Below are 21,629 nucleotides of genomic sequence, written 5' to 3'. Positions count from 1 at the left end.
CACTTAACAGTGCCCAGCACAAACTAGACATTAGTACATCATGTTGAACAGAAGTGGCTTCAAGTACATTCTTGAGCATAGCAAACACAGCCTTCTGTGACTCAGTGGAAAGAATGCTAAACCTCCAGTCATAGATGCTGTCAGTGCCTGCTACAGCCACTTGGCATTTACCTCGGCACACTGAAGACCTCTTACTGGGATAACTCTTTGATGACTAGATGACTCTTTGCACAACGATTTATTGAGATTATGGGAGTACACTTAGTCCACAGGTAAAAACTGGGAGTCCCAGAGAGTTAATAACAGATGGAGAGATGGTAGATAAATACCCCAGCTTTCTTGCCCTTCATATGGGATAACTCTGATATGTGTTCTATGCTGTCTCCCAGCGAGATGAGTTCTAAACCTATGGTGGTAACTGATGTAATCTTGTACATTTTATTATCTTCCTTCCCTTCCCTTCCCTGACTCACTTTCTCATTCCTTTTCTGATGTTTCCCAGGATGGTCTTTCAAATAAATTAACCCAAATCCTTATCTCAATGTTTTATTTCAGGGGAACCCAAAACCAAGATACAACCTGAAACACTAATGGGTGGAGTGGTATCTCTTACCTCCTGTTAACAAATACCAGCAGAATAAAAGCCGTGAAAGAACAACTACTAAAATTTGCAGAGGTGACAGGGTGAGAAAGATTTTCTTTGAGGCTGAGGACAATCAGATTTGGAATTTAGGAGTGGAACAGAACAACCCTGTGATGGGCAGGTGACTCCCTGCCAAGGAAAGGAAGAACAAAGGAGACCAGTGAAGGAGATGCAGGAAGTGGCAAAATTGATGGAGTAGCCCCTCTTGTCCCTGGTCTGCTAGAGAATGAAGAGTTGAGTAAAGAGCATTGTTTGGGAAGAAGAAATATGCTGGGTTTAGGGCATGTTGAATAGGTCTGTGATACATTTCGGTGTTGATTTCAAGGTTTTCATGGGTGTTTTGGGGAGACTTATTCTATATGATGAATCACCAAGGGATGTAAAGTAGGTTCTGATAAGATATGTGGTCAGGGCCACAATATGCACTTGGGTAACACCATAGGTTAAGTACTGGATAAGACTCCACCCAAACACAACCCACCCAGCCAATTTACTAAATGCAAAAGCCAGGAAGCAGGAAAAATCTAATTTTCTGAACAAGCAGGCAGAGTTTCATATTTTAAAGCATCCACTGAAAGGACTTCAAAGAAGAAACAAGAGAAATGTAGAGACAGAGATATGTAGAATCCAATAGGGTGATAAATGTGAGATATAAAAGAGTGAAAAACATTTAAGATCAAGGTAGAGGTATTTTAATGCAGCAAAGAGATATAGGACACAGCATAGATGTTGACAAGGCAATTAGATCAAGTTATGGTGCAAAAAATCTTGATCAACAGGGGACACAGCTTGCCTAAATTACAATTGATATTTCTTTCCACTCTGAGGATGGCTGCCTTCATTGGTTTGCCAATAGACCAGAGGAGGCAGTTTCATGTTTGCACTAAGACAGTCACACCCTGGTAAATAAACAAATGGTGATAACAAAAGAGATGAACAGCTTGTTTCCAACTCTTCACAGGACACTGTTTAGGCTCCGTAAGGAACCTGGTCATCAGGGATGATTATTGCCTAGTCCGTCCCTGAGGAGAGATGAAGAGAAAGAGAAGAGGGAGGATGCAGAGGAAAGGGGAGGACAGAGGAGGGAAGGGGGAGGCAATTTTGTGTTTTCTTCAAAATACTACATTGTATGACTGCCAATAATAAGGCAATACAATTCCAAATAATTTTTTTTTTTTGCTTGCTCTGCCCTTTAGAGAATTGAGGAACAATCTAGCAGCCTGTCTCCATAGGTTTGTGAAGTTGTTTTCCCTTTGTTTATCTCATTTTCAAAAATAATTAATTGCCTATCCATCTCACTGCTTTTCTCTTTGCCTTCTTTAAAATTGACTTTCTAAAAGAAACAGATCTTTGTCACAAAAAATGAAAAAACATCCAAAGGCAGGGGCTTCTCTTTATTAACGGTGTTTATTAATTAGTGGTACTTTCTTGTACTGGGGAAAATAGAATTCTAATCTTTCTTCCTTAAATTTGCACCCTGCAGATACTCTGCATTTTGAGTGAGACCACAGTGGATTTCACAGCTCAGCTCCACAATCCCGACAGTGCAGGTTCAGAAGGCCTTTCCTGAAAGCTCCTTTGCCCGAAGGGCTGGACCTGACTGTCTCACCCCAGCTGGCCTTGGCAGGATAGCAGAGGAGGAGGAACTTCTGCAGTTTCCCTGGGGCTATATTTATCACCTTCCTTTTTTCACTGACCTTACTCCACCTTGCTCAAGCAAGCAACTAAGACAATTAGACAACTAAGCAATTAGACTTTGGCAGCTACAATTAAAGAGACTTCCAGTATTCTGAGAAACATTAAAGTTGTAAATAAGATAGTGGTCACCAGGAAATTGATCTGTCTGCTATGGTTTGAATGTCCACTCCAAAATTTATGTTGAAATTTAATCTCCAGTGTGGCAGTATTGAGAGCTGGGGTCTTTCATGGGTGACTGAATCATCAGGTCTCTGTCCTTATGAATAAGATTAATCCATTTATAGATTAAAGGGTTATTGGAGTCATGAGTTATGATGGGAGGGCAACTGGTGGCCTTATAAGAAGAGGAAGAGAGACCTGAGTTAGCACATTAGCAAACTCTGTCCCCTTGCCATGTGATACCCTGTGCCACCTTGGGATTCTTTAGTTAGTCCCTCCATCAGCAAGAAGGTTCTCACCAGATGCATCCCCTTGACCTTGGATTTAGCCTCCATAACTGTAAGTAACAAATTCCTTTTCTTTATAAATTACTCAGTTTCAGGTATTCCATTGTAAGCAACAGAAAATGGACCAATACAGAAAATTATTGCTTTCTGTGTGATTTTATTCTGTTAATGGAATCATTATTCTTTAGCATTCTACCATCATCCTCATCCCCAACAAGAATGACAAGTATCCAGGGAAACAGACTCCAGCATTGTTACCCATGTGTGGCGGCTCTGCAGCATAATAGAGTGCTTCCTCTTCAGGGAAGAGCAGGGCAAGAGACAGGAGGGTGTCAGGGAGTCCGTAGAACAACAGCCCTTACCAAAAACCTTGACTGTGGTGGAGCTCCTCAAGATTTTGTCACGACCGACTCTAATGTGGCAAGAGAACTTCCGCCCATCATCGAAGATTTGGACTGGAGAGAGGTGGAGTCTGTAGTCTGTACCAACCTTGACTCTATCTTTAAGTAATGTGGAACTGCTGATGAGGTGATCTTGGGAGATAAGTGTTTGCTGAGTTCCATTATCCTCCTGGTTAGAAAAATCATTACCAGTTATTGAGCCCTCAACTGTGCCAGCTCTGAATTAGGCGTTTCACAAGCATCGATTCATTTATTTTTTGTAAAGTAGAGAGGAAGAACGAAGGATGGAAATTAAGAGACATTTAGTATATTACTAGAGAAAGTATACACTTGACTTCCAGTTAAAAACTATTGTCACCCTCTCCTAACAAATGGAAACATTCTGTTCTTCTGACTAGACCTTCTCCTTCATAATCTTCTATGAACTGTATATCTGGAGTAGGATTTGGGGGCTGGAATGGGGGCGGAACTAATGGCAGATTTTAATTTTCGTTTAAGAAGTTCTGGCATCTTACTGCTAAGATGTGCTGAGAAGATTTCATAAAATCTTCACTTAAACTGGATGATTACAGTTATCCCTGAATTCCTTTAGAAAAGGACTCTTTTCAGCTCCTCCCTGAGCCTGGACTAGGATCAGGTAAAATGACGTTCTCAAAGTCTTGCTAGTGAAATGCTGGCACCCAACAGTGAGTACCTCCTTAAATTTTGTGCCCTGGGCACCTCCTTGCCTCCTTTCACGGCCTTGTTCTGGTCCTAACCCTATTCTCTTTTTTTCTGTGTTTGTGTTAGCTTCAAAGAGGATGCATGAAGAGTAGGCTGAAAATGTTAATCTGAATTTTGGAGATTAGAGTATATTCGAGGTACTTGGTTTTTCTATCCCATATCCTTTCTGCCATCTGTGATGAAAAGCACTATTATTCTCTCTGTGCCTGGAATTGTTTTGGACAAGCTCCCTGGGTTGTCACAGTGTTGGTTGATGTCAATAAACATGCTCACTAGGGGCCCAGTGAGGAGGGGATTCTTGAGGGGCACAGGGGTAGAGGATGGATTAGGTCTTCAGACCCTGTTCATATGACTCAGCATTCTCGGTTGAGCTGCTTTTAAAACACTCCGATGCACACGCTTCTCTTCTAGAGATTCTAATTTAGACTGTCTGGGATAAGGCCATGGCTAGGACAGTTGTTTTTAAGGTACTCAGGGGATCCAGGGCTGACATCTACTGGCCTAACTCTAAACAACAGATGAATCCTTGTGCACAGGCATCAGGGGAAATGGAGGGAATTAAAACGGAGAAGGATAAACAGGAATGCATTCAATGGGGGGAAATGTTACAAAATAATGATAAGATCTATGAATTGGAATCTCTAGTTTTAAAAATGAGACAGATCAGGCTACAAGAAATGGAAACCCCATTCAAGTATGGGCAGAAACAGAGGAAGGACTAACGCAGACTTCTTAAATAGTTTAAAGAGATAATTCCAAAATATACTTAGCAGAAACTCTTATGTAAGACACAGTTCTTTAGCTGAATCTGGCTAGAATTTGTGTCAGTCTTACACGCAGATAGTATTGTGTTATTGGCTGCAAATAATTACACTCTGCTGAATTCTTTTTCCTGGAGCAATTTACATACCTTTTACCCTTAGAAAGAAGGACCCAAGAATCTGTGCTGCTGTTTTCTTAAGGAAGAAGAGCACAAGAAAAAGGGAGAAAGACTGTATTACAGAGACAGGATCCCCCAGAGGAGCTCTAAGTATTGGGTGGGGACAGGAGAAGAAAGTAGAAAGCATGTCAGTCGGGCCGGGCGCGGTGGTTCAAGCCTGTAATCCCAGCACTTTGGGAGGCCAAGACGGGCGGATCATGAGGTCAGGAGATCGAGACCATCGTGGCTAACACGGTGAAATCCCGTCTCTACTAAAAAATACAAAAAACTAGCCGGGCGAGGTGGCGGGCGCCTGTAGTCCCAGCTACTCAGGAGGCTGAGGCAGGAGAATGGCGTAAACCCAGGAGGCGGAGCTTGCAGTGAGCTGAGATCCGGCCACTGCACTCCAGCCTGGGCGACAGAGCTAGACTCCGTCTCAAAAAAAAAAAAAAAAAAAAAAAAAGAAAGCATGTCATTCAGCACTGGCAGGACTGGAGGTCAGTAATTAAGAAGGCAGGTAACCCCTGCAGATCTTTTGGCACAGGTATGTTTGGCAGCCTCTTGTTTTTTTGTGTGTGTCAGGATTTTAGAGTTGAAAATGTTCCTTGGTCATTTAGTATATGACTACCATTTGGAACAGTTCCATCAACTGTCAATTTGTTGTGGGAAAAAGAGCAGTTACATGCTGAAGTTGGAGACTGGTGAGAAAAACCGCTTTTTTCTTTATTATATAGCAGATTGTGACTAGGTGGTTCAGTTGATAGAGAAAAAATACAAAACCTTTCTACTTTATCCAAAGGTTGCTTTTTTCCCCTGGGCAGTTGACTTTTGCAGAAAGAAGGTTTGTTCCTTCATTGGAAAAGATGGGATTCAGTTGCAAAGAATGCCCTGTAACCTACAAGACAAGGAGATACTGAGACATTCTAGAGTCTTCAGTTATAAAGGGGGCAGTAGCAAGAACTTACATATGAGTGGCTGCCTTCATAGAGCAAATGGGAAAAGAGGTGAAAAAATTAGCACAGGCAAACAACGAAATGCCTAGGGATGGGAGAGGGAGAAAAATACTAATATTACGTTATGACCAATATTACAATTTCATATTCTTATTAGTCATAGTTTAAATTTATTTAGTACCTATTATATTCTAAGAATTCTACCAAGTCCTTTCAAGTTTTGTTTACTCCTTACAACTATGTAAAATAAATTGAGGCTAAAAATTTGCTCAAATACCACACAAAGTAAGAGGTATTTAAGAAACAGCATCAAAAAGCAAGGATGCCCAGAACCAGGGACAAATGTCTCAGATACAATTTGTACTAATAAGAACCAAACTATGAAATCACAATAATAGGCCGGGCGCGGTGGCTCAAGCCTGTAATCCCAGCACTTTGGGAGGCCGAGACGGGCGGATCACAAGGTCAGGAGATCGAGACCATCCTGGCGAACACAGTGAAACCCCGTCTCTACTAAAAATACAAAAAACTAGCCGGGCGAGGTGGCGGGCGCCTGTAGTCCCAGCTACTCTGGAGGCTGAGGCAGGAGAATGGCGTGAACCCGGGAGGCGGAGCTTGCAGTGAGCTGAGATCCGGCCACTGCACTCTAGCCTGGGCGACAGAGCGAGACTCCGCCTCAAAAAAAAAAAAAAAAAAAGAAATCACAATAATAAATAAAAAAAAACTTTCTGAAGTATATAGAGTGAGAACTTTAATAGAAATTTTAGAAAGCTAGAACCTTTCATGTGAGTTGTAGATTACAGGGGTGTGGGCAATTTGCTGATTGAAAGGGGCCTTTGTATGACATATTGACCCACTTTTGGTGATAGATGTTTAGAGCATATCTCAACTCCTACTTGATAATAATGCTCTCAGCTAACCTAGTCTTCAGGAAACAGACTGGTGGAGGCTAGAACCTGCATGTGACAATCTTATTTCTACCAGGTTTTTCTTTTTATTTTTTTGAGACGGAGTCTCGCTGCTCTGTCGCCCAGGCTGGAGTGCAGTGGCCGGATCTCAGCTCACTGCAAGCTCCGCCTCCCGGGTTTACACCTTTCTCCTGCCTCAGCCTCCTGGGTAGCTCGGACTACAGGCGCCCACCACCTCGCCCCGCTAGTTTTTTGTATTTTTTAGTAGAGACGGGGTTTCACCATGTTAGCCAGGATGGTCTTGATCTCCTGACGTCGTGATCTGCCCATCTCGGCCTCCCAAAGTGCTGGGATTACAGGCTTCAGCCACCGCGCCCGGCCTCTACCAGGTTTTTCTCTTCCTATTCTTCAAAGAAAAAAATTGCCTGCTTTAAAAATTATTAATAAGTATTTCTAAAACTTTATGGATTCACACCTTGGTAGACTCTCACATTTTAATGGGAAATATAGATTTAATGAGCTAACATATATGATATACTTACTCTAGTCCTGACACTTAATAGATGTTCAATAATACAAGCTTGTTATTATCTAGTCCAGCCTATGATCAACCTGCTATTTCATGAGTATTCATTATGTGCCCGGCTAAATTGGGGAATTACGGAGATTCACTGCTATGGTTTGAATGTTTTTGTCCCTTCCAAAACTCATATGGAAACTTAATCCCCAACGGCACAGTGTTGGGAGGAAAAGCCTAATGGGAGATCCAAAGGGCTCTGCCCTCACAAATGCATTAATGCCTCTGTACAAAGTGCTTGTAGTAGTGAGTTCTCTGTCTTCTGCTCTTCTGCCATGTAAGGACACAATTTTTTTGTCCTCTCTGGAGAATACAGCATTCAAGGTGCCATCTTGGAAGCACAGAGACCAGGTTCTAACCTGCTGGCACCTTGATTTTGGACTTTCCAGCCTCCAGAACTGTGAGAGAATAAATTTCTGTTTATAAATTTCTCAGTTTCAGATATTCTGTTATATGCAGCAACACAAAATAGACTAAGACAGTTATAAAGTCATGAATAGCTCAATCTGCTCTCTTGCCAGTGTCAACCCTTATACATTAGCCCTCGGGAGACAAAATGGCCATGAAGCCCAGGAACAACAAGTTGATTGAAAATACTGTTCTTTAAACAATATAAATGTAGCAAGGTCTCAAAAGCACACAGCAACAGTCTGCCTTTATTTACAAATTTGATATTTTGTTCATCACGGATTTTCCCTAACTTCTGATTTTTTAAAATATTGTATTGGCCGGGCGCGGTGGCTCAAGCCTGTAATCCCAGCACTTTGGGAGGCCGAGACGGGCGGATCACAAGGTCAGGAGATCGAGACCATCCTGGCTAACACCGTGAAACCCCGTCTCTACTAAAAAATACAAAAAACTAGCCGGGCGAGGTGGCGGGCGCCTGTAGTCCCAGCTACTCGGGAGGCTGAGGCAGGAGAATGGCGTGAAACCGGGAGGCGGAGCTTGCAGTGAGCTGAGATCCGGCCACTGCACTCCAGCCTGGGCAACAGAGCGAGACTCCGTCTCAAAAAAAAAAAAAAAAAAAAAAAATTGTATTAAAATATTTATCTTGATTGCTAATTTTTTTGTGCTCCCTTAAATTTTGCTCCCAAGATTAAGAGCCTTACTTGCTTCATTCTAATCCCAGCCCTCAGGTCCCATAGCTAGTAAGTAGTGGAGATCCAGGTCTTGAAAACAGTAATTTCCCTCCAAAAGTCACATTGTTAATGACTTTGCTATATACAGTCTCACAAAAGTAGTAGAAGAAACAGTCTTTGCCTTTCCTACATATAATCTACTTAAGGGCTGAGTTTGGTGGCTGATGCCTATAATTCCAGCACTTTGGGAGGCCAAGGCTGGTGGATTGCTTGAGCTCAGGAGTTCAAGACCAGCCTGGGAAGCATGGTAAAACCCTGTCTTTTCTAAAAATACAAAAAAATTAGCCGGGTGTGGTGGCACATGCCTGCTGTACCAGTTACTCAAGAGGCTGATGTGGGAGGATCACCTGAGCCTGGGGAGGTCAAGGCTGTAGTGAGCCAAGATTATGTCACTGTACTCCAGCCTGAGCAACAAAGTCAGACCCTGCCCAAAAAAAAAAAAAATCTAAAAAAATTAATTTTTAAATACAATTTTTAAATAGATTTTTTGCACTAAAAAAACTACTTAAGGAGAAGAACAAACACACACACAAACAAATACGAAAATCAGGAGCCACAGAAAATAAACAAATGCATAATTAAATTATGTATAGGAGCTTAATAAAATAATTAGCATGATAAGGGCTGAAATGGATCATAGTGAATCATGAAACTGCTGTTATATGTCCCTTAAGTACTTGACAAATTCTAAAATAAGTCATTGAGGCTTTGTTTTTGAACTAGAATCAAAATTTTGAATTTAGAAGAGGAATGTTTGTACTACAGGTTGAGTGTCACTTATCTGAAATGCTTGGTATCAGAAGTGTTTCAGGATTCAGATTGTTTTGGATTTTGGAATATTTACGTTATGCCAGTTGAACATCTCAAATCTGAAAATCTGGAATCTGAAATAAGCCATTGAACATTTCTTTTCTTTCTTTTTTTTTTTTGAGACGGAGTCTTGCTCCGTCGCCCAGGCTGGAGTGCAGCGGCCGGATCTCAGCTCACTGCAAGCTCCGCCTCCCGGGTTCACGCCATTCTCCTGCCTCAGCCTCCAGAGTAGCTGGGACTACAGGCGCCCGCCACCTTGCCTAGCTAATTTTTAAATATTTTTTAGTAGAGACAGGGTTTCACCGTGTTAGCTACGATGGTCTCGATCTCCTGACCTCGTGATCCGCCCGTCTCGGCCTCCCAAAGTGCTGGGACTACAGGCTTGAGACACCGCGCCCGGCCTGAACATTTCTTTTGAGCATCATGTGTGTGCTAAAAAAGTTTCAGATTTTGGAACATAATTTCAGGTTTTCAGACTTGGCATGTTCAGCCTCCTTGATTTAGTGATGATATTTCGTCTCTGAGCTATCCTGAGCTCCTTGAAACCAGCTCCATGTCAAAGCTGGCTGCACTGACCACATCACGTGGCAGGTGCTGAGTGTACAGAGCTCATTCCATAACTGCTGTTAACTGTATTGATTGCTACTCCTTTTTTCTCCAAACTGTTTCCTATCTTCACATTTCCTCCATTTATTCTCCATCCAGTCAGTGCTGTCAAAGCAAGCTGCTTGCAAAGCTTCCTATGTCCATTTTGTAGAGCACCAGAACAATATATTTCTAATCATTGTTGTTGGTTATCAACACTTTGCAGTTCGGCTAGCACTTTATTTTTTTATTAAAGACAATTAGAATCAGCTGCCATCAGGTAAGAGGTTACAGTTTTGTTTTCTGAATAGTGAGACATCCATAAGCATAACAAACATTGTCTAGAGTACCATTTACCTTTTAACATAAATAGCACAAATATTAAATAAGAGCATATTGAAGATATACATAAAAATTTTAAGATAGATGAGCATCTGTAGTTATGTGCTTTGGTCACTAATATTGGATTGTTTGAATTGGAAATATTCTTGTCCTTCTCTTCATGATTTTAAAGAGAAAAATCATGAATTTCTTTATTTTCACTGACTTCGGAAACGAATATTTCCTCATACACATTTTCCCGTCTGCACTACCAATTTGTACTTAAAGTTCCCAGGGCCTTGGTGTAGTGTAAGTCTGTCTTTTGCCAGTCAACTATTTAATTATCCAGCTCAAATATAACCTTTTCTAAGAAGCTTTTCCAGGTCCATCTAGTCGGAATTGAACTATTTTTCCCATGCTGCAATTTTTTACCTTTTTATTAAAGGTATATGTCATGGTAGGAAATATGTCCAATATAATTTTGTATCCCTACAGGACTTAGGGTTCAAAACAGATTCACATATGTTTATTGGACTGAACTGAAATTTATGCTGTGGGAAATAAGGACGATAGTATGCTATGAAAACAGAATATTAGAGTATATTTAGAAGCTTCCAGAATAAGACTGCCGAATTTCCTTAATGACTATATGCTTATGTCCCAGTGCATAAAATGGGAAAAATATCACTTATTTTTTAGCTTCCAACTGCATCCCATCTAAAAACACATATTCTAGGATTTCTTATGCATCACTCCTCCATTCACATAGATTATTAGTCTTCATTAAAGGGTTAACCCTTTGTGTTTACTTAGTTACCCCTCATGCTGGATGAATGTTAGATACACCCTCCATTTGCACCTGATGTCTGTCTACCTCAGTGTATTCCCAGTCCTGCAATGTAACTTCCCAAAATACAGAGTGTGTCCCATTAACACATTTAACACAGCCTTAGCATGAGATCAGGCACATGTAGCATAAGAGTTTATTTTATAAGACAGAATCCCAATAATAACCTTTCCTATGAGGGTCATGATTGAATTAATTAGCTTTTATAAAATTACCCATACAGGAAGACATCACTTTCGTTTTTCAGTGACTTAGATAATTTTAGTTTGTAAATTGTTTCCAAGGTTTCATGCGTCACTTGGGTCAGAAGGCCTTTGAAGCTTCCCAGAGTTCAGTATAGGAAGTTTCTGCTCTCCTGAGCTCACCTTCATCACTTTTATGTTGTAATCTCTTTCTAAAGAGATTATATAATGTTTGTAAGAACAATAGACTTATCATTATGATTATTATTATTAGTTTAAAAAGAGATTAAAGACCAAAAATATGGATTGGCTGGAATATTTGTGTCCTTTGCAGACATGTAGCAATTATGATACTAAGAGTTGTAGCTTATTCCCTAACATAAGTGTTGCCAGTGGCACCAGTTTGTTTTTGACTTCACCGCACAAAAGAATTTGAGAGCAAGTTCAAAGTGAAAGGAGGTAAGAGAGCTTACTGCGAAGCAAAAGTACACTCACCGCTGATCACAGAGGGCTACTCAAAAGTGAGACGATGCTGACTGACACTAGAGAAACTCCCTTTATGAGTTTCATATGATTATTCATGAAGGGGTAGGAAGGTGTGTTGCTATTAAGCACGTTCTGGATGGTCCTCTGGATATGCATGTGCTATTGTTGTACATGCTGGTAGACACATGGCATGTCTCAACATCTTAAATCTCTACTTATGGGTGTATTTTTTACTATTATAATGAGCATGGAACAGCCCAAAGACAGTAATCATGGGTTTCTGCACTTGCATGCATGTGGGGATTTTTCCTTTCCACTCCTTTACCTCCTTGCTGTAGGATGTTCTAACCATGAGCCCAGGGTGTGGGTTGTGCACTGTCAGGCAGTTTGTTCTCTCCATTTATTTAGGAAGTTTGTTCTCCTTTAAGGGAGACTATAACCATCCTATGTAATCTACTTTTTAAGGACATTATTTGGTTTAAAAGACTGGCCGAATCCTACAGCCATCAACAGTGTGGGGCATAGATGTAAATGAGAGGACATTTTGAAAGGACATTCACTATAGGATTTTAATTAGCACATTTGCCAACACCATGTTCCCTTTGAAGAAAGGTTTCTTTAGAAAGATTCTTCAAGTTGTCTGTATCATGATGTATTCTTTAAAGTGGCAGCATGGCTTGAGGTTCTAGTGGATGTCTAAGATTCACCCTCTCACTGTGTGACCTTACGTGCACTCTCTGGCATTCATTTACTCTAAAGGTCCTGGCAGAATCCAAAGGTAATGTCTATATGGCCTTCTTAGTTTCTTTAAAGGCAGCTACTTGATACACGGTGACTCATCAGTCCTCAAGTCTTTGAGACTTAATGAGCTGCCACTCAGTAAACAATCAAACAGCATGAATTTAGTGATCATCAATTTAATATGAGAACAATGAATAAGACTGTGGGGAAAGAGGACAAATAGAAACAAATTAATTCAAGTATTTATTAAGTATTTATGAGTACCCATGCTCTGGACTCTATACTAGATGCTAGAGATTTTTAAAATGAGCGATACAACTTTTTGTCCAGGAGAAGCTCAGAGTCACATAAAAGACACACACTGAAGGCTTTGCATTTGCTTAGAAAAACAGATTACATACCCATGAGACAAGATAAGAACACTACAGTAAAAATATGTACAGTAAAACTTTATTAAACCAGTTGCCATTGTTGGTAAATCTGTGATAATTGGGATAGGAACTTTCTGCTGTTGGGGGAAAATATTGAAGCAAGGTATGCATTTCATTACTAAAAGGTTTAGTATAGTACGTTTCTGTTCTCCTGAAATTATCTCACTTCTTAACTTTTTTCTCAGAAGTATGTTGCATCATGTTTGTTAAGAACAATGGACTTATACTCATCCTAATGATAGGCATAATGTCCAGGAAGCCTTACTTTTTGGAAAGCAAATCTTATAAAAGGGCAAATGTGTTTTGTGACAGATGACAAAGAGACACTGTAGGTTTTACAACCATTTGGGAAAGTTATTTTAAAATATAATTCTTTTTATTACTTACTATCTGAAAAATAGCTAGACAGTGAAAAATTATCAGTAGGTTGTATTTAAAGTTCTTCGTACAAGTCAATTATTTCGGGTTTGGCACAAACCCAAGGAAATATTTTTATATATAGGGTCTAGTTTCCAAGACTGTCCACAAAAATCTAGGTAGCTTGTAATGCGAATAATCAACCATCTGAATCACAGTATTTTCCAAATTGTGCCAGCTGTTATATTCATGAGGATCCGTGAGTTTAATAAGAATTTTTAAATCTTGTTTTCATTTTGACAAAAATATAAAAACTAACATACAATAATCATATTCTGTATCATCTAAATGAATGCCCTGTTATGTGATTCTTGAAATCATGTTTATGGTCACCTCTATAATTGTGTTTGTCTCTTTGTTGTCATTTGCTTTTAACAGTTTTAGGGGTTTACTATATACACTGGTTAGTAGCTGGCTGCCATTTGATTGACTAACATTAAAGTAATAATGACACAATTCTTTCATATTTACTATTATCCTCATGTTGATTTTGTTTATCTGTTATGACAAAAAGCTCAGACAATTTTAAGTTTTTAAGATTAAATTTAGATTTTAAAAATAAACTGATGCATTAGGCAGAATAGTGTAGACTAATGATAAAATAACAAAGGCAGACAAAGTGGATAAATGATGCAGTTATGTTAAGGGATAGGCCAAATTAAATCATAAATCCAATTAGATGAAGATCTGTATAGATGAATTCTGCAGTATTTCAAGGAGAGAAAAGTAGTGGGAGAGTTTAGTCATCACACAGGACTCGTTAAGCAACTTAATAGTCAGCCCACCATAACTGCCAAAGTGAATACTCAGTGGAATTTTAAAAATTTATAACTAGGGTTATACCTTACAGTGCCTTAGCAAAATAATAGACCAGTATTTATTTCTGCTCTACACATCATTTTTAAAATTGGAAAATTTGTCATAAAAATCCAGATTTCTGGCTTTTTTTTTTTTTTTTTTTTAAATGAGAAGGCATGGCAACGATAGACCTGTGGTTCCCTGTGGCATTAATAGAGCTGGGCAGTGACTGTTTCTTATACAAGTCCTGCTTGTCTCATATACATTTGCTGCTTATATTTCACAAGCATTAGAGTCTGTGCTACCCAATCTAAGCCAATGTTGGATATTTCCCAGGATGCAGTAATAAGGGTTTTTGGAAAAGGGAGTCTGTAGCTCTGCATATGTTGTTTGTGAAATAAGTATTTGTGAGTAGGGGTTTCTACTGAATATGGCTCCTTTCTAGGGCACTATCACACTTTGTTGTTTCTGTAATCGTGGTTTGGTATGTAGATAGAAATAAAAATCAATCTTTAGAAGCAAATTTATAAATTAATTCACTGCATTCACAGACTCAGAGGCTTGCCTGTGAGAAGGAATATGAGTGTCCTCTCCTTCCTTCCCTACCCCTCCTCCCACCACTGGCATAATGCCTGCCTGTCATTTGTATGCTTCCTTCCCTATTATTACTGCTTATTCATTTTACTTCATTAATGTTTAAAGACCATTGCGGTTATTCACTGAAAAGGGCAACACTTACCACCAACCATGCATAGGTGAACTCAGATGAAATTTCTGAGGAGCTCTTTTGAAAGCATGGTATTTCCAGAGTCTGATTTATCTCTATTTCTATTGTATGGTTGCTTTTCCACTCATCTGGTGTAACTGTAACAAAACATAAGGTAGAAAATATATGAATCTCTGATTGGTTTGTAAAGTGCTTTTTATCAAAGAGACAAAAACAGTTTTAGTACAGGGATTCATCTATCCTCAGGGTACACCTATGAAGCAGAGAGGCCAACTCCCACGATAGCCCTCATTGTATAAGTGGCTAAACGGAGTCACTGAGGAGCACAGAATTGTTGCTAAACACTGAAAAATTACAAGGAAATGACCCTCACAGAATCAAACTCATTTGGTGTGTTTCTCTGCTTTAGCCCCAAATTGGTGCTTTAAACTTCAGGTTCCATTTCCTTGATCAGATAGAATATAAAACTTCATAACCTAGCCTTAACTGTCTTTTTATTTTGTTGGACTTTATTTTTTAGAGTAGTTTTAAGTTCACAGCAAAATTGACCAGAAAGTACAAAGTTTCCAGTGTATCTACTTCCTCTATCCACCCCACAACCTCCCCACCTGTGGACATCCTGTTCCACAGCCATACATTTGTTAAAATTAATGAACCCACACTGGCACATCATTATCACCCAAAGTTCATAGTTTATATTAGGGTTTACTCTTAATTTTATACATTCTATGGGTTTGGACAAATGTATAATGACATGTATCCACCATTATAGTATCATACATAATAGTTTCACTGCCCTAAAAAGCTGATCTTTTTACAGTCTTCATATCTAATAGTCTTCTCAGAGCTTATAAACATTCCTCCCATAAAGGAACTACACAAAAATATATAAGGAAACTTTGAGGAAGCAGTGTTCATTATTTTCATTTTTAAGGTAATAGAAGATAAATATCCATTTTGTAATCTCTCCTATTGGGAAAGTTTTATATACATACATAAAAATTTGTGACTAAACTATAACATCAAAAGAAATTTATAAATAAAGGCAACTCTATCATCCAAATATCCTAAAAATCTTATATTCTTTTTTCTATATCTATTCAAATCTTGTTTGCATACACACACATTTTCTCATAGTCTGCAATCCTATTTACCAATGAATGTTATGTATATTGTTACTTTAAAATGTTTTGTGTGATTCTTGAACTATTGGTGATTTAAAGTTATAGGGGCTTTGTGTCATTTTATCATATATACTAATCATCATTCATTTAGTCATTTCCAATTATTGAATCATTATGCTCTTTCAGTTTGGTTTTTTTAGTTTATTTTAAACCATTACACGCTATATAGCAAGGATCATCCTTATGCTAATAGCTTTCTTCTGACCATTCAGCTGCTTAAGATAAATTCTCAGAAGTATAATTAATGGATCATTGAGTATGAACATTTTTATTGCTACTAACATTGTGTGTGTGCATATATATATATAACATATATATGTTATATATATTATATATTAGTCCATCAAAATAAAAAGAAAAGGCTAGGTTATGAAGTTTTATAGTCTATCTGATCAAGGAAAATGAAACTGAAGATTAAAGTATCAATTTAGGTCTAAAAATATTATATATAAATATATGCCATATAACAGTATACATTTTCAATGGCATGTTTCTCAGTTTATAAATTTTATATCTAGCCTTTAGATCTTTGTTATATTTTAATCTCTTATCAATATCATCTATCTTCTTTACTGGTAACTCTTTCCTCCTCCTTTTCCTAATTAAAACCAGATCCCCACAGCATTTCTTGCACTCTAATTCCTCAAGTTCTGGAGGTGGATCAGTGCTTTCTTTGCTCTCCACTGCTCTTTCCAAATAGTACTCCAAGCCCATAATTGAAAAAAAGAACCCTGTCCCAAAGGGGAAAAAAATCACTTAGCTATCACAGCACTTCCAAATGGAGTTGTTTGTACACCATCTCTACTATCATATTTTTTTGCCATATTTGCATATGATCATTACTACTCTTTAATTTTATTCTTAAATTATTGTAATTGTTTTACATATATATATTTCTTTAAAATATACTGAATATCTCTGAAGTCCATGCAATCCAAATGTTAGTTATATTTTAATAAACATCAATCAAATACATAAGTATTGTATTTTTGTAAACTTTGTCCCGAATCTGGGAAGCTGGCAGTATAAGTCGCATTACTTTTTGAATATACCAGAAACTCTCTATAAAAACAAAGAAGATAAATAGGGTAACAAAACTAAAAATACATAGACCATATCTACAAGAACACTAAATAATAACACATCCCTCTTAATTGGTGGGGAAAAATCCACTGAACCACTGTGTTATCAGCAACTGTGCAGAAAGAAACAGAGGAAAGTCAACTGGCCTTGTGATGGATCTTAGAACTAGAGAACCTGCACTACCTCCCTCTGTCTAGTAACAGGTAATCACTGGAAAGACAGGTAGATTAATCCAAGAATAGTAGCTGAAATGGAGAAGAGAGTTTGCAGACACCAAATCACCAGTGTCTTCAAGAAAAATAAGAGAAAGGTTGTCAGTGCTGGAGCAGAAAGGACTTCTCAGGACACTTGCCATGGGGAGAAAAAACTGCTGGACATAGAATCCAATAAAACAGGACAGGTCCAATAAGAGAAATCAAAGAGGCAATTTAGGTAAACATGAGGGATAGAAGCAAAGGAAATACACTCAGAAAGTACAATGGTAAAATACTTATCTTTAAAATAACAGAAGAGGTAACTTTAGGGATACTGAACACTCTAGAAAACCTAGCCTGAGCACAATTTACATCATTTTATTTCTTTTAGCTCATTTTGAATAATTTGGCTGTAGTTTTTATTTACTTTGTTGTCATGTCTTGATAATAAGGACTTCATAGATTGTACCCTCACTAGAAAACTACACACTGAGTGGGGGAGACCCGAAAGAGTGTAGCAAAACATAAAAGCCCAGGAAGTCTGGATAATTAGCTGCAACTTTGAATGCACTCCCTGATGGACACATAAATCTATGTATAAAGAGTGGAAGCCTAATTGGTTTAAGGTGTTTGAGCATAACTTTTGCCAAAATCATTAATGGACCAATAAAGAGGCTTTGCCAATGCAGCGGCAACTTCCTGTGAGTCAAATTTAAAAATAACTATTAGTATAAAAATCTGAGCAGAGAGATCAATGGCCTTGCACTGCAAAGGAGACATTCAATTTAAGCACAGATAAGTTACTAAAATGAAACAAAATGAACCTAAATAAGACAGAATATAGAGTTGCAACATATATATATATATATATTCTACGCTCTGTCTATAAAAATATATCTATATATTTTAAATGTCCAGTTTTCAACAAAAACTTATGAGACATGGAGAAAACAGGAATGTGTGACCCATAATCAGGAAAAAAGTAATCGCAGCTGAATCTGGGTGAACCCGGGTGTTGAATTTAAGAGACTTCAAAGAAGCTATTATTAGTCTACTCAAAGTATTAAAGCAAAATATGACAATGACTCAATAAATAGGAAATGTTAACAGAGAAATAGAAAACTATAAAATGAAGCAAATTTATATTTTAGAGTTGAAATATCAGTAACAAAAATAAAAAATTTACTAGATGTTCTCAATAGCAAATTTGAGACGACTGAATAAAGAATTAGTGTATTTGAACATTGTTCAATATAAATTATCTAATCTTAAGGGAGAAAAAGGATTGAAGGAAATGAAAACAACTTCAGAGCCATATAGGACAGTATCAAGTATGCTAACATACATGAAACAGGAGTAATAGAAAAAGAAGTGAAAGAGTAGGGGGATGGATCAAATATTTGAAGAAAGAATGGCCAAAAACTTCACATATTTGATTATTAAAAAACTTTCTTAAAATTAATCTACGTATCCAAGAACTTTAACAAAACTTGAATAGGACAAACTCAAAGAGACACCCATGTAGACACATCATAATCAAACTTCTGAAAGCCTAAAAGAAAGAATAAATTATAAAAGTAGAATTGAAAGGAGCAAAAACCAACCAACCAAACAAACAAAAACAAAAGCTCACCCCATTCAGCAGACTCATAATATAACCAGTGGCTCATTTTAATCAGAAATAATGGAGGTTGAAATATATATTCAAAATGCTAAAAGGAAGAGAAACAATCCACTCTGAATTCTATATCCAGTGAAATTATCCTTTAAAATTAAAAATGAAAAAATCTGAAAGAATTCATTGCAAGTAGATTTGTCTTACATGAAATACTAAAGTTCTTCAGGCTGAAAAGAAATGACAACAAACAGTAACTCCAAATCATGGGGTAAAATAAAGAGCACAAAAAATGGTAAATACATGAGTAAATATGAAAAATTATATGTGTAGTCTTTATATGTGAGTAAATAAAAACCATACATATATTTATTTTTCTTTTCTCTTCTCTTAATTTCATTAAAGAACATGAAATTATTTAAATCAGGGGTCCTTAACCCCTGGGCCATGGACTGGTACTGGTCTGTGGCCTGTTAAGGAACCAGGCCACACAGCAGGAGGTGAGCAGTGTGTGAGTAAGCAAAGCTTCATCCATATTTACAGCTACTCCCTGTCACTCACATTACCACCTGAGATCTGTGTCCTATCAAATCAATGGCTGCCTTAGATTTTCATAGGAATGTGAACTCTATTGTGAATTGCACATGTGAGGGATCTGGGTTGTGTGCTCCTTATAAGAATCTAGTGCCTGATGATCTGTTGCTGTTTACCATCACCCCCAGACGGGACCATCTAGTTGCAGGAAGACAAGCTCAGGGCTCCCACTGATTCTACATTATGGTGAGTTGTATAATTATTTCATTATATATTACAATGTAACAATAATAGAAATAAAGTGCACAATAAATGTAATACACTTGAATCATCCCCAAACCATCCCCCTCCACCTTAGTCTGTGGAAGCTGTCTTCCATGCTGGTCCCTAGTGTCAAAAAGTTGGGTACTGCTGCTTTAAATCCTTAATTTAACACTGAACTGTTGAGTTTAATACATATATTATTATATATGTGCACTTTATAGTTTCATATAGATGCAGTATATTTAAAATAATAATACAAAGTGGTTTAGAGGAGATATGGTGGAGCAAGTTGCAAAAAAGAAAATAAGAGAAAAATAGACATAAGAACAGATACACAAATGCTTCTGACTTTGGAGTTATCCAACAAAGATTTAAAATAACTCTTTTTCACATACTCAAGAAAACAGAGAAGAAAGGGAGGAAGTAGATCAAAAGGTGGACAAATTTATCAAAAATTAAAAATCTATCAAATGTGATCAATAACTTACAAATACAATATTAGAAATTAAGAACTAATATGATGGGGTAAAAACTTATTGGACATCATAGAGATAGAGTTCATGATTGGAAAACAGGTCAAAACCTAACTCAATCACAGAAGGGGAAAAAAAGTAGAAAATATAGAAGAAGGCATTAGAGATATATAAAAATGTGGATTTAGGTGTTTTTATTTTGCTCCAGAAAACTAACATTACAAATTTAAATGCTCATAAAAGAAAGCATGCAAGTATCAGAAATTATGAGTGAATTCTTATATAATTTGGAAATGAAGAAACTTTTCTTGACCAAAACTTAAAATCAGGACCAATAAGGGAAAAGAGTAATAGATTTTATTTCATAAAAATAAGAAATATGCTGCATTGCAAACAATGTAAGAAAGTAAGAATAAATGACAAACTGGGAAAATATTTGCAACTTATACAACACAGGACTAATAGGTTTTATATATGGGACATTTTCAGTAGAATAAGAATAATAACCATAATGAATTGAAATTCACCAGTATGTTTAAGTTCATGTGAATTCATGATACTTAACATAAAATACTTATGGGTCACTTTCTAAAAATACTAGTGAACCAACTCATTTGAAAACTCATGATTAAAGGGAAAGAATCAAGTATCTAGTCTGCTTTTCTTATACAAACTATACATCAAATAAGTAATAAGTTAATGACAGGAAGTTTCTCTTTATAGAAATACTTAAGCTAATAAATTAAGGAATGATAGAATATCACTAGTTGGCAAATCATAATGATTTAATGAATGCAGGGAATGCTCATCAGTGACTCTTAACATCATGTAACAGAATTATGTGCCTCTGATGTAACTATACATCATCTATCATGTAGTCTTGCCAAAAAACAAAAAAGAAAACCTTAATGTGATCAAGTCTCTATCAAGAATGTAAGATAACTTAGAGTCTATAAGGCTAACTATAAGGTGAAAACATAGAGATACTATGGGACTATAAGAGCAAAATCCAGGCTCGACAAATCATCAAATTTATTCAGCAAATATATGGCAAAGGAAAAATAACAAATGTAATATAGCTTTCAGATTAAAAGGGAATTTCCAAATAATCAAAATATATCTAGTTTATCTGCATCCTAATTTTAAAAAAACCAAAATGTTACATTATGAGGCTGATGGGATATTGAATAATATTAAATACTACTTTTTTTTAGTTTTGGTGGTGGATTATGTCTTTTTTTAAAAACAACATCTTTATCTTTTAAAGATTCATACTAAAATAAACAAGATGTCTTGCATTTTCTCCAAAGTAATCTTGGAAGGCAGCAGTTGATAAGTGTTTAAATAAAAGAGATTGGCTATGAGTTGATAATTGCTGAAGTTGTATGTTCAATATGTGGGACCTTATTCTATATACTTTTCATAATTATTCCACGTGATTTTTGTATATTGTTTAGAGTTTTCTACAATTAAAGCTTTCAGCATTGTTTCATGAATCACCTAAAACCGTCTCCAGTATTGTCAATTATA

At 37.3% G+C, this 21,629-nt stretch overlaps 1 protein-coding gene across 3 annotated transcripts in view; it reads right to left on the bottom strand.

Annotated features, from left to right (window-relative positions):
* Nucleotides 1–21,629, bottom strand: part of CD96 (CD96 molecule) — a 108,464-nt gene that overhangs the window by 69,952 nt on the left and 16,883 nt on the right. For all 3 annotated transcript variants that reach the window (XM_030940831.1, XM_030940826.1, XM_030940822.1), the window contains exons 3-4: nucleotides 14,765–14,889; nucleotides 3,150–3,357 (exon numbers count right to left, since the gene is read on the bottom strand). In XM_030940831.1, the coding sequence (XP_030796691.1) occupies nucleotides 3,150–3,357; nucleotides 14,765–14,889 (333 nt within the window). The remainder of the gene's footprint in view (nucleotides 1–3,149; nucleotides 3,358–14,764; nucleotides 14,890–21,629) is intronic.

This window comes from Rhinopithecus roxellana, chromosome 1, assembly GCF_007565055.1.
Source record: "Rhinopithecus roxellana isolate Shanxi Qingling chromosome 1, ASM756505v1, whole genome shotgun sequence".
In the NCBI taxonomy this organism is placed as follows: domain Eukaryota; kingdom Metazoa; phylum Chordata; class Mammalia; order Primates; family Cercopithecidae; genus Rhinopithecus; species Rhinopithecus roxellana.
Note: the sequence above shows the minus strand (reverse complement) of the source record. Positions and strands in the feature narration are given on the sequence as shown.